A 12,306-nucleotide genomic window follows, 5' to 3' on the forward strand; every position below is an offset into this window, starting at 1 on the left:
AAGGGAACATCACCTTGGGTCCGAAATCCAGACCTGTCTCAGCAGTGGGGGATTGGACCGGTGGGTTTCCCCTCAGGCGACGTAAGTAACAGTCTTCCTGCTCCGTCCCCAGATGGCAAGGTCAGCCCCGGCACGTTATCCATAGGAAGCGCTTTAACCGTACCCTCTTTCCCAGCCAACTCTACTGCCATGGTGGACCTCACCAACTCACTTCGAGCATTTATGGATGTTAATGGAGGTGAGTGAGTGAGCTGCTGCTCTGCCACCAGCTGCTGTGTGAAGGTGCTGTCCCCGCACAGCATCAAGCTCATTTCAGAAAGGAACAGAAGGGCTGCCTCATCTCCGAGGGCTGGGGAGGTGGATTCAGAAGGAAAGCCCCTCCTACCTCTGCCTTCTACATGGCCATATACACATAATCAAAGGTGAAGGGAGAGGGGAGAGCAGAGCCAAGCTGAGCCTGAAGGCAGAATAAAACCAGGAGGGCCTTGTTCCCAAACTTAAAGAGAATGGAGGCAGAGCTTGTCCTTTGAAGAGAGGGTGGGTAGAAAATATATGCCTCGGTGTCAGACATCCAGCATCATAAACCCCACACACACCCACATACCCCCGCCCAACAGGCAAGTGGTTTTTCTTTCTCTGCCTTTCTAGGACCACTTGACCTAAAATCAAGCTACCCACCTGCAAGAGGCAGCTGCACAGGCTGCGTCAGGGCCCATGTCTCACTGCAAATGGCTAGTGGGATGCCCAGCTCTGGATCCTTAGGCCACTTTGTATTCCGCTGTCCGAGAAAAATCACTTGGCTAGATTCTAGAAATGCTAAACTATTTACTGTATGACCCTCACCTACTTCCACATTCCATTTCCTCCTCAGCTGCTTTTTAATCTTTCTCTTTGGTTAATAGAAATCGAGATAAATATGCTGGACGAGAAGCTGATCAAGTTTCTGGCCTTGCAGAGAATACATCAGCTTTTCCCCTCCCGGGTCCAAGTTTCACCGGGCAGTGTCGGGGCACATCCGCTGGCTTCTGGAGGGCACCACACAGAAGGTGCGCATGCACACACCTGCCACCACAGCATACCATCAGATATCTTTTCTGTATGTGAGCAGCTATTTCCCCTCCATGAGGAATCTCAGTTTTCAGTACCTCAGTGCTCCTTGTTTGCCTTTAACGGGCTTAATAAAGCACCATGGTTTCTTTCCCCAGAAAACAGGAACAAAAAGGCAACCACAGCTTTCACGTCAGACTCAGGGAAGTCTGAGCTATAACTTTCTTTCATGCTCATCCACCCTGAGACACACATAGCATCTATAAGTGCTTTTGGGTATATGTGGTATGCTTTCTGCTGAACTGCTTTCAAATATATGGGTTACAAAGGTTTCCCAAAAGGGAATTTTTTAAGCTCCCTTTATGGTGAGAAGCAAAATAACAGCTGGGCTAGGGGCACCTGGCTGGCTCAGTCAGTAAAGCATACAGCTCTTGATCTCAGGGTCATGAGGTTGAGCCCCATGTTGAGCATGGAGCCTACTTAAAAAAGAAAAGAAAAAAAATAACAGTTGGGCTGGCCTCCTAGAAATTCTTCCCAAGAGTTTAAGTGCTTAGGATATTCCTTAGAGCATTAACCTTTAATGAGCCTTACTGACTGAAATTGTGTGGTCCCCAGACCAGTAGCATCAGCATCACCTAAGAACTTGTTGGAAACGCAGTGCTCAGGCCCCACCTCTGACCCACAACATCAGAACATTTCACAGTTGAGTTCTGTGACCATCTTCAAAGATGGTCCCTCTTACCCTGTGTTGACAAATGCTCTGGGTGGGGGAAGAGAGCATCACCCTGAAGCAGCCCAGGGTCCAAGGTGAGTTTGGCAAGATGACTCTCATCTAGTGGGATTATTTTCTCTAGGCCACAAGCCAAAGGTCTAGGCTCTTTTGGTTTCTGTTTGGGTCTCAGGTCCTGAGTTTCTGAATGATGCCGTCCCTGTGTTTGTCTTGTAGTACAAAGAAAGGAAGTACAGGCCCGAGCTGTGTTCTACCCTCTCTTGGGGCTGGGAGGAGCTGTGAACATGTGCTATCGAACCCTCTACATTGGAACAGGTGAGCCAACTAGAAGAGGCAATGAATCTGTTCAGCCCTAAATACTAACACCCCCCCCTTCCCCACAGAGGCCAGAAAAATGGGTGAGGGAAACCCTCTCCAGGGCTGACTGGTTTAACCCAGCAGATATTCAAGCAAGAGGGACTAAGAAAGGAGATTACCAGCTACTTGTCTTCTTTGGCTCGAGCCCTTTTGCTTTAGGCCCAGCATGACCTCAAGAGAGAGGAGTCAGCTCTGACTGCTGCTCAGGGAGGCATTTTAAACACGCAAGAAAAACTCAAGCAGAGGGCACATACATTGTCCTGGAGGTCTTTGAAAGAGTGATAGGGCTCACACATACCTAACCCTTACTCAGTCCTGTATCCTGTACACAGGGCCTGTCAGATTAGCCCTCGGCCTACAAATCCCCTTTCTCTCCAACAGTCAGATCTATAAACCCTACACCCTGTGTTGTTCCCTCAGGTAAATAACCCACCATCCTCAGGCACTCACTCTTCCCTTCTGGGCAGCAGCCATGTGTTCTAAATGAGATCAGCTGGCAGGGACAGCTGTTCTTTAGAAGGGGATTGAAAAGAAACCAGTTTTATTCAAAAATACAAGGAAGAGGCCCTGAGCTAGCTTTCTCCTGAGGTCTTATCAGTGCCTGCCCCAAAGCTCACTCCCTGCCACCCACCTTCCCCCTACACACACACCTTACAGTCTGTTCTCTGCCTGCCTTTGCCTCTACTCCTGCCACTTGCAGGAGCTGACATGGACGTGTGCCTTACAAACTATGGTCACTGTAACTACGTGTCCGGGAAACACGCCTGCATATTCTATGATGAGGTGAGGGCTGGGAATGGGGTGGGAGGGAGTTCTCCCAACCTGAGGCCTCTCCTAGGCAGTAGGGTTTTGTTCCATGCCCTGGGTGAGGGGAGCAAGGAGGGGGAGGTCTTCTCTTCTTCCCTCCCTGTCATTCCTGGAGGAGAAGAGTCTTGGCGTGAAAGGGCATCTTACCATGGCTATCCTGCTCCCTAGGAGGAGGATTGCCATTTCTCCTAAGGTTGGTCACAGGCTCAGCAGGGGGAGCCCACCCGAAAGCAGGGCCAGGGGACCAGCACAGGAGGAGGCCAAACCCTCTGTGCCAGTGGATAGCATTTCAGCAGGAGCCCGTGCCAAGGAGGCACAGAATAAAGGAGCAGTGGTAGAGCGGGGGTTGTGGGGCACTGGGAAGGGAGGCTTCCCTGAGGAGGTGAATCTTGAGCCCTATTCTAAAGAAACAGGGAAGGGGGCGGGGGGGGCTTGACTGGGGAAGAAAGAGAGCTCCCGAGGTAGAGCAGCACAGCCTTCTCCATGTGTCCTCTCTCCCCTTAGCCCCAGGCCCCACGCAGCAGACCACACATCTTATCTTCCCTCCTCCTCCTCAGAATACCAAACATTATGAGCTGTTAAACTACAGTGAGCACGGGACAACGGTGGACAATGTGCTGTATTCATGTGACTTCTCCGAGAAGACCCCGCCAACCCCCCCAAGCAGTATTGTTGCCAAAGTGCAGAATGTCATCAGTAAGTTGGAGCCTGTGGCCACAAAGCTGGCCATTCTTGGACACATTGTGTTAAGACCCCTGTCAGGGTGGCTCTGGCTTGCTGCCAATGACCTGCTCTCACCTTCCCGGTCCCATTGGCCAGGCTCTCCTTGCCCATGGGCCCAGGGAAAGCCACAGAGAAGCCAGTGCTATGGGTACATACACCTCCTTAAGGACTTCCAGCTCCCTGGGGCCTTTCCTGGTGTCCCTCAGCCCTAGGAACACAGCATTTAGAAAGGGGAGGAACAGAGCCCCAGCCAGGGGCAAACAGCCCAGATGGATTGGCTTCTCACCGTTCCTCTCCCAGTGATGGCCCTCTTTCTTCCCAGGGCGCCGCCGGCACCAGAAACAGGATGAGGAGCCAAGCGAGGAGGCAGCCGTGATGAGCTCCCAGGCCCAGGGGCCACAGCGGAGACCCTGCAACTGCAAAGCCAGCAGCTCGAGCTTGATTGGGGGCAGTGGGGCCGGCTGGGAGGGCACGGCCTTACTGCACCACGGCAGCTACATCAAGCTGGGGTGCCTGCAGTTCGTCTTCAGCATCACTGAGTTTGCGACCAAACAGCCCAGAGGCGATGCCGGCCTGCTGCAGGATGGGGTCTTGGCAGAGAAGCTGTCTCTCAAGCCCCACCAGGGCCCTGTGCTGCGCTCCAACTCCGTTCCCTAGGACGGGCAGCTGCCCCAGCGCCCGCCCACCCGCCCCACCCAAGACTCCTGCGATGCAAAAATGTACACAAACCAAGCCCGGGTTTTTTCTAGACTCCACCAGAAACCCTTCAACCACAATCTTTGCATGAAATGAAGAAAAACCTTTGACTGTTTTTTAAAAAATCCTTTTTCTTTTCTCAAGTTCTAGGGGGCATTTGCACATACATTTGTACTCAACATTTCATGGGAAAGCGGCAGACCCGAGCTGAGGAACAGCGTGGGCAGGGAGGGGAAGGCTGGCGGTCTGGACACGTCCTCAAACATGAAACCGCTCCCCACCCGACTCCCGCCCCCTCCCCCTCCCCCGCCGTTGTAAAATAATCAGAAACTTGTTCTATTTTGTGGCAGTGACAATAGTTTTATATTAAAAGAAAAAATACAGTTTTCATACAGCAAAATCTATACAATATCATTGTTTTATTTAATATAAAGATCGCTACCCACCCTACTTCCGTGGTTCCTACCCTCCAAGTTATTTTCCCTTTCTGCAGCGGTTGCACTACAGGTAGCTACTGTGTATTATGGACAAATGAGAAATGAATTCTTTTTCTGGCTGTCCATTTATTTTATTTCAAATAAGGAAAAGTGTATTTGGATTTTGTGTAAATACATCCAGTGATGACATTTTTTCAATGTTTTTAAAAACTGTACAGTACTACATGTGGTAGAGCGTTTTCTTCAAATTGTCTATTGTAGCAAAAACGTTTTTGTCGTAAACCTGTTTTGTCTCCTTTTTTTGTTCTCTTGCCACTTCTCTCCTGTTCCTCCCACCCCTGGCTCCCTCCTTTCCCCACCCTCCCACCCCTAGTAGTACCAATGTACATAGTAATTGTAATGTTTTAGACTTTACAGAAACTTTCCTGTATTCTGTATATAAAAAAACAAAAATACTTCAAATTATGTTTTCTGCCTGTCTGTCCTACCTGTCATCACCCTTACAGAGGGGACCCTCCCCCAAGATCCTGGTCGCAGTCTCTGAATTCATTTCATTCCCAGACACTCAGTCCCCAAGGGAAGGCAGGAGGGTGGAAGGTCTGGGAGGAAAGTAAGCCCAATATAGGTGTAGGAAAGTGAAGGGCTAGGGTTGCTTCTGCTAAGGGGGAGCAGGGGGCTGTTGTCTGGCTTTATGGGTGACTTGAGGAAATCACTTGATGCAACCATATACAAGAATCCAAGAGGAAAAAAAAAAAAAAGAATCCAAGAGAGTGGGCCCTTGCCCCTTCCTGTTGACTCCAAAATCAAGATAAGAAAACAGGAGCTGTCGTAAGACCTCTGCCTTCTGGCCTAGAAACACTAACCTCAGGAGTTAGGGCTACCTTTGGTTGCAGTCTTTTGCTATCCTGTTTGATTCATCGGTTCTGGGAGAAGTCAATGCCTGGCTTTATCCTTGTCAGCCTTAGCTGGGCATGCAGCACCTCAACCAAGTATCACTTGCATTCCTCCTCTCTGCATGGCCTTTGCTGGGACTTGGGGCTTGGTCTAGGTAACCCACTGTGAGCAGGCAACAGGACAGATGTGCTCCCTGCCTCTTGGAGCTTAGAATCTAGTGTGGAACAATTTGTCGATTTAAATGTCTCTGGGAAGCATCGCGAAGGAGAGATTCAATCTCTAGACCCAGTCAAGCCACAACTTACATGACTAGCGATCCTAACTTCCCTACAATTGCAGCTCATCAGAAGATGTGTGCATGGCATTTTCTTAATTCTTAGGCCCTGACAACCCTCTCAGCAAACCAAGCTCCCATCCTTTCCTCCTCTCCAACCATACATGAGAAACTTTCTTTTGGAAGTGTTTCCTGAAGACAAGTCTTTGACTCCTTAGATAGAGATCACCTGTGTGTCTATCCCAGCAATGTTCCAGGAAGTGGTGTGTCAGGGTTTTGCCCTGAGAATGGAGAATGCACCCATTTGTTTCATTAACATTCCATTCCCAGCTTCATCCCACAGCGTCTACAATAGAACCCCAAACCAATAATGCAGCCAAGTAGGAAACTTCTCCCTCCCCTGGAATCAGGTCTGTTCCTAGTTTCGACCTACCTGCTTGGCTTAGCCTCCACCACTGCTCCCTGTGCCCTGATGGGCCTCAAGGTCCCCAAGGACAGAAACATTGTTCTGTTCAGTATTTCCAAGGCTAACCACACTGCTGGTCACACCATAAATGTCAAACAGCAGGTGCTAAGTTACAATGGTTTACTCAGGCTAGTCCTTGTCCTGGCAAGTCACCTGGCCAGCAGTACCCTTACCCATACCCTAACCCTCCTTACCTGTCCCCACTTACCTTGCCATCATAGTCACTTCTTAAACTGAGTCATGGAGCTTCTTCACCTATTTCTACCCCCTGTGAGGACCATCCCAGAGAAATTTCCTCCTGGAGGTCAGATAATGGGTTTTGCATTGAATGCTTCCCTTCAGAAATGTAGAGGATGGGGAGCAGAGACAGGGAGATATAAACAGCTAATGAAGGAGTAAATCATAACAGCCCTGGACAGATGGTGCCACCCTGACCATTACCTCATCTCTTTCTGACCTTTATAGGAAGAACAGGAAAAATTCTAGCAGCAGAGGGCTGGGAGTGAGGATCAGGAATTGGAGGGCAAGGCTTCCAGGATCAATCTCTCTCTCAGACATAACAGCATTCGTGTACATAGACACCCCTCCAGAAGAGAAAGTCTCTGCTACTCACAGTTGACACCCAGAGGGCTTACACACACCCTGTGAACCCCTCCTGCAAGGCCTCAGCTACGGGCATGCGCACAAAGGACAGCTACATAGGCAGATGTTCATTCAAGCACACATCGGCAGAGACTACAGATGCATGTACACACCTGGGGCGGCTCTTGGCCCACGTGGGCACAAACATGTAAAAGATGGTCACACAGGGATCCCTGGGTGGCGCAGCGGTTTAGCGCCTGCCTTTGACGCAGGGCGCGATCCTGGAGACCCGGGATCGAATCCCATGTCAGGCTCCCGGTGCATGGAGCCTGCTTTTCCCTCGGCCTGTGTCTCTGCCTCTCTCTCTTTCTCTCTCTCTCTCTCTCTATCATAAATAAATAAAAATTAAAAAAAAAGATGGTCACACAGGCACACACACACAACCTGAAGGGTAATCCCAGGGCCCTTGGGCACATTACACACTCACGAGTCATTCACACACTCAGAGTTGGTGGATGCGTGTACATAGCCAGGGTGCCCCCGCACACAAACACGCTTCTGGAAGGAGTTCACGCAGGCACACACCTAGAGGGCGCTGCCAGGGCCCAACCCACACGGGCCTCTAGAAGGTGCTCCACAAGCACACACCTACAGGACGAAGGCGCATGCCTAGGGGGCGCTCGCAGGGCCCACGCTCACACGCACGCACACACACCCCTGCCCAGCCTCCCGCCCGCCTCCGCCTCCGCCTCCGCCTTCAGGGAGGCCCGAGCGGGTGCGGGGCGGACCGGCAGCCGCCGGGCGGGCGGCGATCCAGGGGAGGCGCGGGGCCGGTGCGGGGGCCGAGCGGCGCGGCCGGCATGGAGGCGCTGCTGCTGGGCGCGGGGCTGCTGCTGGGCGCCTACGTGCTTATCTATTACAACCTCGTGAAGGCCCCGCCCTGCGGCGGCATAGCCAGCCTGCGCGGCCGCACGGCCGTGGTCACGGGTGAGTGCCGGGGGCCGGGCAGGCGGGCTGGCCGCGGGGCGGGGAGACCGGGCGGCGGGGGCGGCGGGGGCGGCGGGGGCGGGGGCGGCGGCCCGCGGGGCTCAGCGCGCCCACCGCCCGCCCACCGCAGGCGCCAACAGCGGCATCGGGAAGATGACGGCGCTGGAGCTGGCGCGCCGGGGAGCGCGCGTGGTGCTGGCCTGTCGGAGCCGGGAGCGCGGGGAGGCGGCCGCCTTCGACCTCCGCCAGGTGAGGGGGGGCCAGAGAGGGCGAGCGGAAAACGGACACTTGGGGATGCGGAGGGGTGAACACAGCGGCTCCCTCAACTGGTTGTTAGTGCAGAAAAGAGGGTCCGCTGGTGCTCTGGGGGACCAGCGGGGAAGGGGCACCAGACGCCAGCTAGGAAGTGGGTTTTGCGAAAGAAGTAATTGCTGTTCTAAGACGTTTAAGGATTGGTAAAAGTTACATTAATGAAAGACGGTAGGGAAAGGAACAGCAGGGGGAACAGCATATGCAAAGGCCCTGAGGCAAGAGAGCTGATTTGAGTTTAAAAAAAAAAATGAAAGAAAAGGCTTATTGAGGCTGGATGGAGCACAAAATATAGGGGAAAGAGGCAAAATGAAGATGCTGGAGGCCCTTATAGACCCTATTGAGGAACTCAGATTTTATAAGAGGAGCAGTATTAGTGAAGGGTCTTCAGCAGGGTATGGACTGTCAGAATAGCCTTCTGGGAGGAACCCCTCAGTGGCTGCACATGCCTGGACTGGGGTGAGGGGGCAAGAGTGGGTGAGGGGAGACCAATGAGAAAGATGTCTGCTGTAGATTTCAGGATAAGCAATAATGGGCAGAGAGAATGATGATAATAATACCAAGTACTACCTACACAGTGCTGACTGAGTGCCAGGCTCTAAGTATTTTATGTATATTAATTCAATCCTCACAACAACTCTGTGAGATAGGTGCTACATTATTCCCACTTTACAGTGAGAAAACTGAGCCCCAGGAAGATTAATGTCACACTTGCCTAATGTCACACTCTAATAAAAGACAAAGTCAAGATTTGCATCCAGAGTCCACATGCTTATCCACTACATTCTATTGCCTAAGGGCAAATCTTAGTAACAGTATGAGGAGGACTCTCAAAATTTGGTACCTGGGGAGAGGGAAGAGGAGAGAGATGCCTGGTGACAAGCCCAGCCCTTGCTGCCCCACAGGAGAGTGGGAACAATGAGGTCATCTTCATGGCCTTGGACTTGGCCAGTCTGGCCTCTGTGCGGGCCTTTGCTACTGCCTTCCTGAGCTCTGAGCCACGGCTGGACATCCTCATCCACAATGCCGGTGAGGGGCAGCAGGCCCTGCAGGGGGGCGGCGGGTGGGCAACCATACCCTCCGGCCAGGTCTTGCCAAAGCCCATTGGATGTGTGGGAAGGATGCCCCCTACCACTGTCTCACAGATGGGGACACTGTGGCCTTCCGGGTTCCCTGTGGAGCAGTTGCTCATATCTAGCCCCTGCCCCAGGGATCAGTTCCTGTGGCCGGACCCACAAGCCGTTTAACCTGCTGCTGCGAGTGAACCACATTGGTCCCTTCCTGCTGACACATCTGCTGCTGCCCCGGCTGAAGACATGCGCCCCTAGCCGCGTGGTGGTGGTATCCTCAGCTGCCCACAGGCGAGGGCGCCTCGACTTCACACGCCTGGACCGCCCAGTGGTGGGCTGGCAGCAGGAGCTGCGGGCATATGCTGACAGTAAGCTGGCCAACGTGCTATTTGCCAGGGAGCTCGCCACTCAGCTTGAGGGTACTGGTGTCACCTGCTATGCAGCCCACCCAGGTGAGGCCTGGCTCTCTGACTGCTCTGGTTGGCTTTCATTCCCCCTCTCTCAACCTCAACCTGTCCTGTGCACCCCCAGCCTCTCACTGAGCCACAGAAACTCAGAACAGGAAGGAAACATGGTATAAGGAGAGACTGTTCCTTGCTGATCTTGGAAGGAGGCTCTCCTTGTCTGGGTTATTCCCCTCACACCACTAGCTTGGATGCTGAGTACTGGTTAGGGTATGGCAATTAATAAAGCCCAGGCTCTCACTCCAAGAAGCCATCCATATGATGAACTCACTATAAAAATAAGAATGATGAGGAAGGGTAATAATTACTTATTCATTCAAAAAGCATTTACTGAGTACCTATTACATACCAGCCATTAATCCTGGTGCTGGGAACATAGCAGTGAACAAAACATAGACCCTTTCCCTGTAGAATTTACATGCTAGTTTAAGGGAAGGGGACATGACTAATAAATATATACAATGACAGGTGGCAATAAAATGCAACGGGAAAAATAAAGCAGAGTGAGAGGGATATGAAATGACAGGAGGTGCTGTTTTTCTGTGACAGTCAAGGAAGACATATCTGAAAAGGTGACATTTGTGTAGATGCCTGAAGGAGATGAGAGAATGAGCCATGTGGCTTTCTGAGGAGAAGAGTGTAAAGACCAGAGCTGATAGCCTTTGCAAAGGCCCTGGGACAGAAGTCCCTGGCAGGCTGGAGAAAGAATAGGGAACCCCATGTGGCTGGAACAGAGTGAGAGAAGGAGAGTGGCAAGAGATGAGATATAGAGATGGGCCGAGTCATCTAGGGTCTGGGAGTCCACAGTAAGCATTTTAGCTTTTAGGCTAAGTGAGTTAACTGATGAATAAGGCCCACCTCTGCCTTATGGAACAGATCACAGGATAACAAGATCTATCCCACCCATATTACCATACCGCATTTTTTTTTTTTTTAGATTTTATTTTTAACTAGTCTCTACAACCAAAGTGAGGCTCAAACTCACAACCCCGAAATCAGGAGTCACATGCTCTAACGAGCAAGCCAGCCAAGCACTCACCATATCACACTTCAGATAGTCATTGCCTAAGACTCACTAGTAATTATAATAGTGACAATAACCACAACTAATGGTTATCAAGCTTTTATTACACTCCTCAGCTCTAATGTCCAAAACAGTGACCGGTCTGCCATTGGTGTTAATACCTTTGCTGCTTAAACAAAGGAAGAGGACTTGAAGAAGGAAAAAATGTGCCCTCAGGCTGGGGGGGGGGCGGCACAAGGAAAATCTGGGACATGAGAATGGACAGGAGCCCCAATAGAAAGGAGGAGGCTTGCTGTCCCCCACAAGGGACTTGAATGCGCACTCCACACTATCCTGGTCTCCCTAGAACTGGACTCTGTTCCTCATCCCCTTCTAGCCCTGTTCTTGCTGCTCTTCCCCTGGACCCTCACCCACCGTCCTCCCCACTTCCTTTCTTCCTGTCCACAGGGCCTGTGAACTCGGAGCTATTCCTGCGCCATGTTCCTGGATGGCTGTGCCCACTTTTACGCCCACTAGCTTGGCTCATGCTGCGGGCACCAAGAGGGGGTGCCCAGACACCCCTGTACTGCGCTCTACAGGAGGGCATTGAGCCCCTCAGTGGGAGATATTTTGCCAACTGCCATGTGGAGGATGTTCCCCCAGCCGCCCGAGATGACCGTGCAGCTCACCAGCTGTGGGAGGCCAGCAAAAGGCTGGCAGGGCTGGGGCCTGGCAAGGACGCTGAAGCTGATGAAGATTCCCAGCCTGAGGACCCGAGGACCCCATCTTCCCCGAGCAGCCCCCACCCTGAGGAGCCCACAGTTTCTGAACCCTGCCCCACCTCTCAGAGTTCGCAAGACTTGCCTAAGGTCACACGCAGAATCCAGGTTCAAACTGAACCTGAGCCCTGCATTTCCTAATCCCTAGGCTGGGATGTTTTCCATGGCACTGGGTGACCCTTGGAAACCTTCACTGCGCGCCAGGCCATGCCCTGAGCACTGAGGGGTTTGCAATTTTTACCTCTGTGGTTCTTTTCTGGGGCTCCACATTATGTCCTGAACAGCTCTTTTCCTGGTGGAATGAAATCGTGGGCGATGGTTTCTTCCTGAAAATAGCCATACTCCCAGATTCAGGGGTGGGGGATAAATGCGCCAGCATTGCTTCTGAGGAATTTGAATTTGGTATTACCAGTCCCCGCGCTAGGTGACTGATCAGCTCTGGGTGAGGGCCGGGACGGTGGTCATTTGATGGAGTGCAAGGTGCGAATTCCTGAACTGGGCCCTTTGCAACCTTGTAGCCCGGTAGTTAAATGACCCTCTTCGCCGAGGCGGGACTCGGCTGCGGAGTGAAGGGACTCGCCCAAGGTCTCGCGTCTCCCGGCCGGCAAGGGCAGGGGCGGTGTGACTCCGGGCCGACGGCGGCAGGGTGGGTGCGGGGAGGAGAGGCAGGTCCGGGCGCTC

At 52.3% G+C, this 12,306-nt stretch overlaps 2 protein-coding genes across 3 annotated transcripts in view; both read left to right on the plus strand.

Moving 5' to 3' along the window:
- PHF12 (PHD finger protein 12) overlaps positions 1–5,259 on the plus strand; it is a 42,350-nt gene extending 37,091 nt beyond the window's left edge. For both annotated transcript variants that reach the window (XM_072779262.1, XM_072779264.1), the window contains exons 10-15: positions 113–238; positions 903–1,046; positions 1,994–2,092; positions 2,835–2,917; positions 3,499–3,637; positions 3,987–5,259. In XM_072779262.1, coding sequence (XP_072635363.1) covers positions 113–238; positions 903–1,046; positions 1,994–2,092; positions 2,835–2,917; positions 3,499–3,637; positions 3,987–4,321 — 926 coding nt within the window. In that variant the 3' untranslated portion in view covers positions 4,322–5,259. The remainder of the gene's footprint in view (positions 1–112; positions 239–902; positions 1,047–1,993; positions 2,093–2,834; positions 2,918–3,498; positions 3,638–3,986) is intronic.
- A 2,572-nt stretch (positions 5,260–7,831) lies between these two features.
- Positions 7,832–12,191, plus strand: DHRS13 (dehydrogenase/reductase 13). Its single transcript, XM_072779284.1, has 5 exons — positions 7,832–8,000; positions 8,131–8,249; positions 9,215–9,338; positions 9,520–9,831; positions 11,315–12,191. The coding sequence occupies exons 1-5, from the start codon at positions 7,874–7,876 to the stop codon at positions 11,764–11,766; spliced, it is 1,134 nt and encodes a 377-aa protein (XP_072635385.1). The 5' UTR covers positions 7,832–7,873; the 3' UTR covers positions 11,767–12,191.
- The last annotated feature ends 115 nt before the right edge of the window (positions 12,192–12,306 follow it).

The sequence above is a fragment of the Canis lupus genome, chromosome 16 (assembly GCF_048164855.1).
Source record: "Canis lupus baileyi chromosome 16, mCanLup2.hap1, whole genome shotgun sequence".
Lineage (NCBI taxonomy): Eukaryota > Metazoa > Chordata > Mammalia > Carnivora > Canidae > Canis > Canis lupus.

Bases quoted from the DNA above. Each gene is read 5' to 3' on its own strand.
- DHRS13 (XM_072779284.1), top strand. From the start codon at position 7,874: ATGGAGGCGCTGCTGCTGGGCGCGGGGCTGCTGCTGGGCGCCTACGTG. The intron at 8,250-9,214 runs GTGAGGGGGGGC...GCTGCCCCACAG, and splicing joins CCGCCTTCGACCTCCGCCAG to GAGAGTGGGAACAATGAGGT. The intron at 9,339-9,519 runs GTGAGGGGCAGC...CCCCTGCCCCAG, and splicing joins CATCCTCATCCACAATGCCG to GGATCAGTTCCTGTGGCCGG.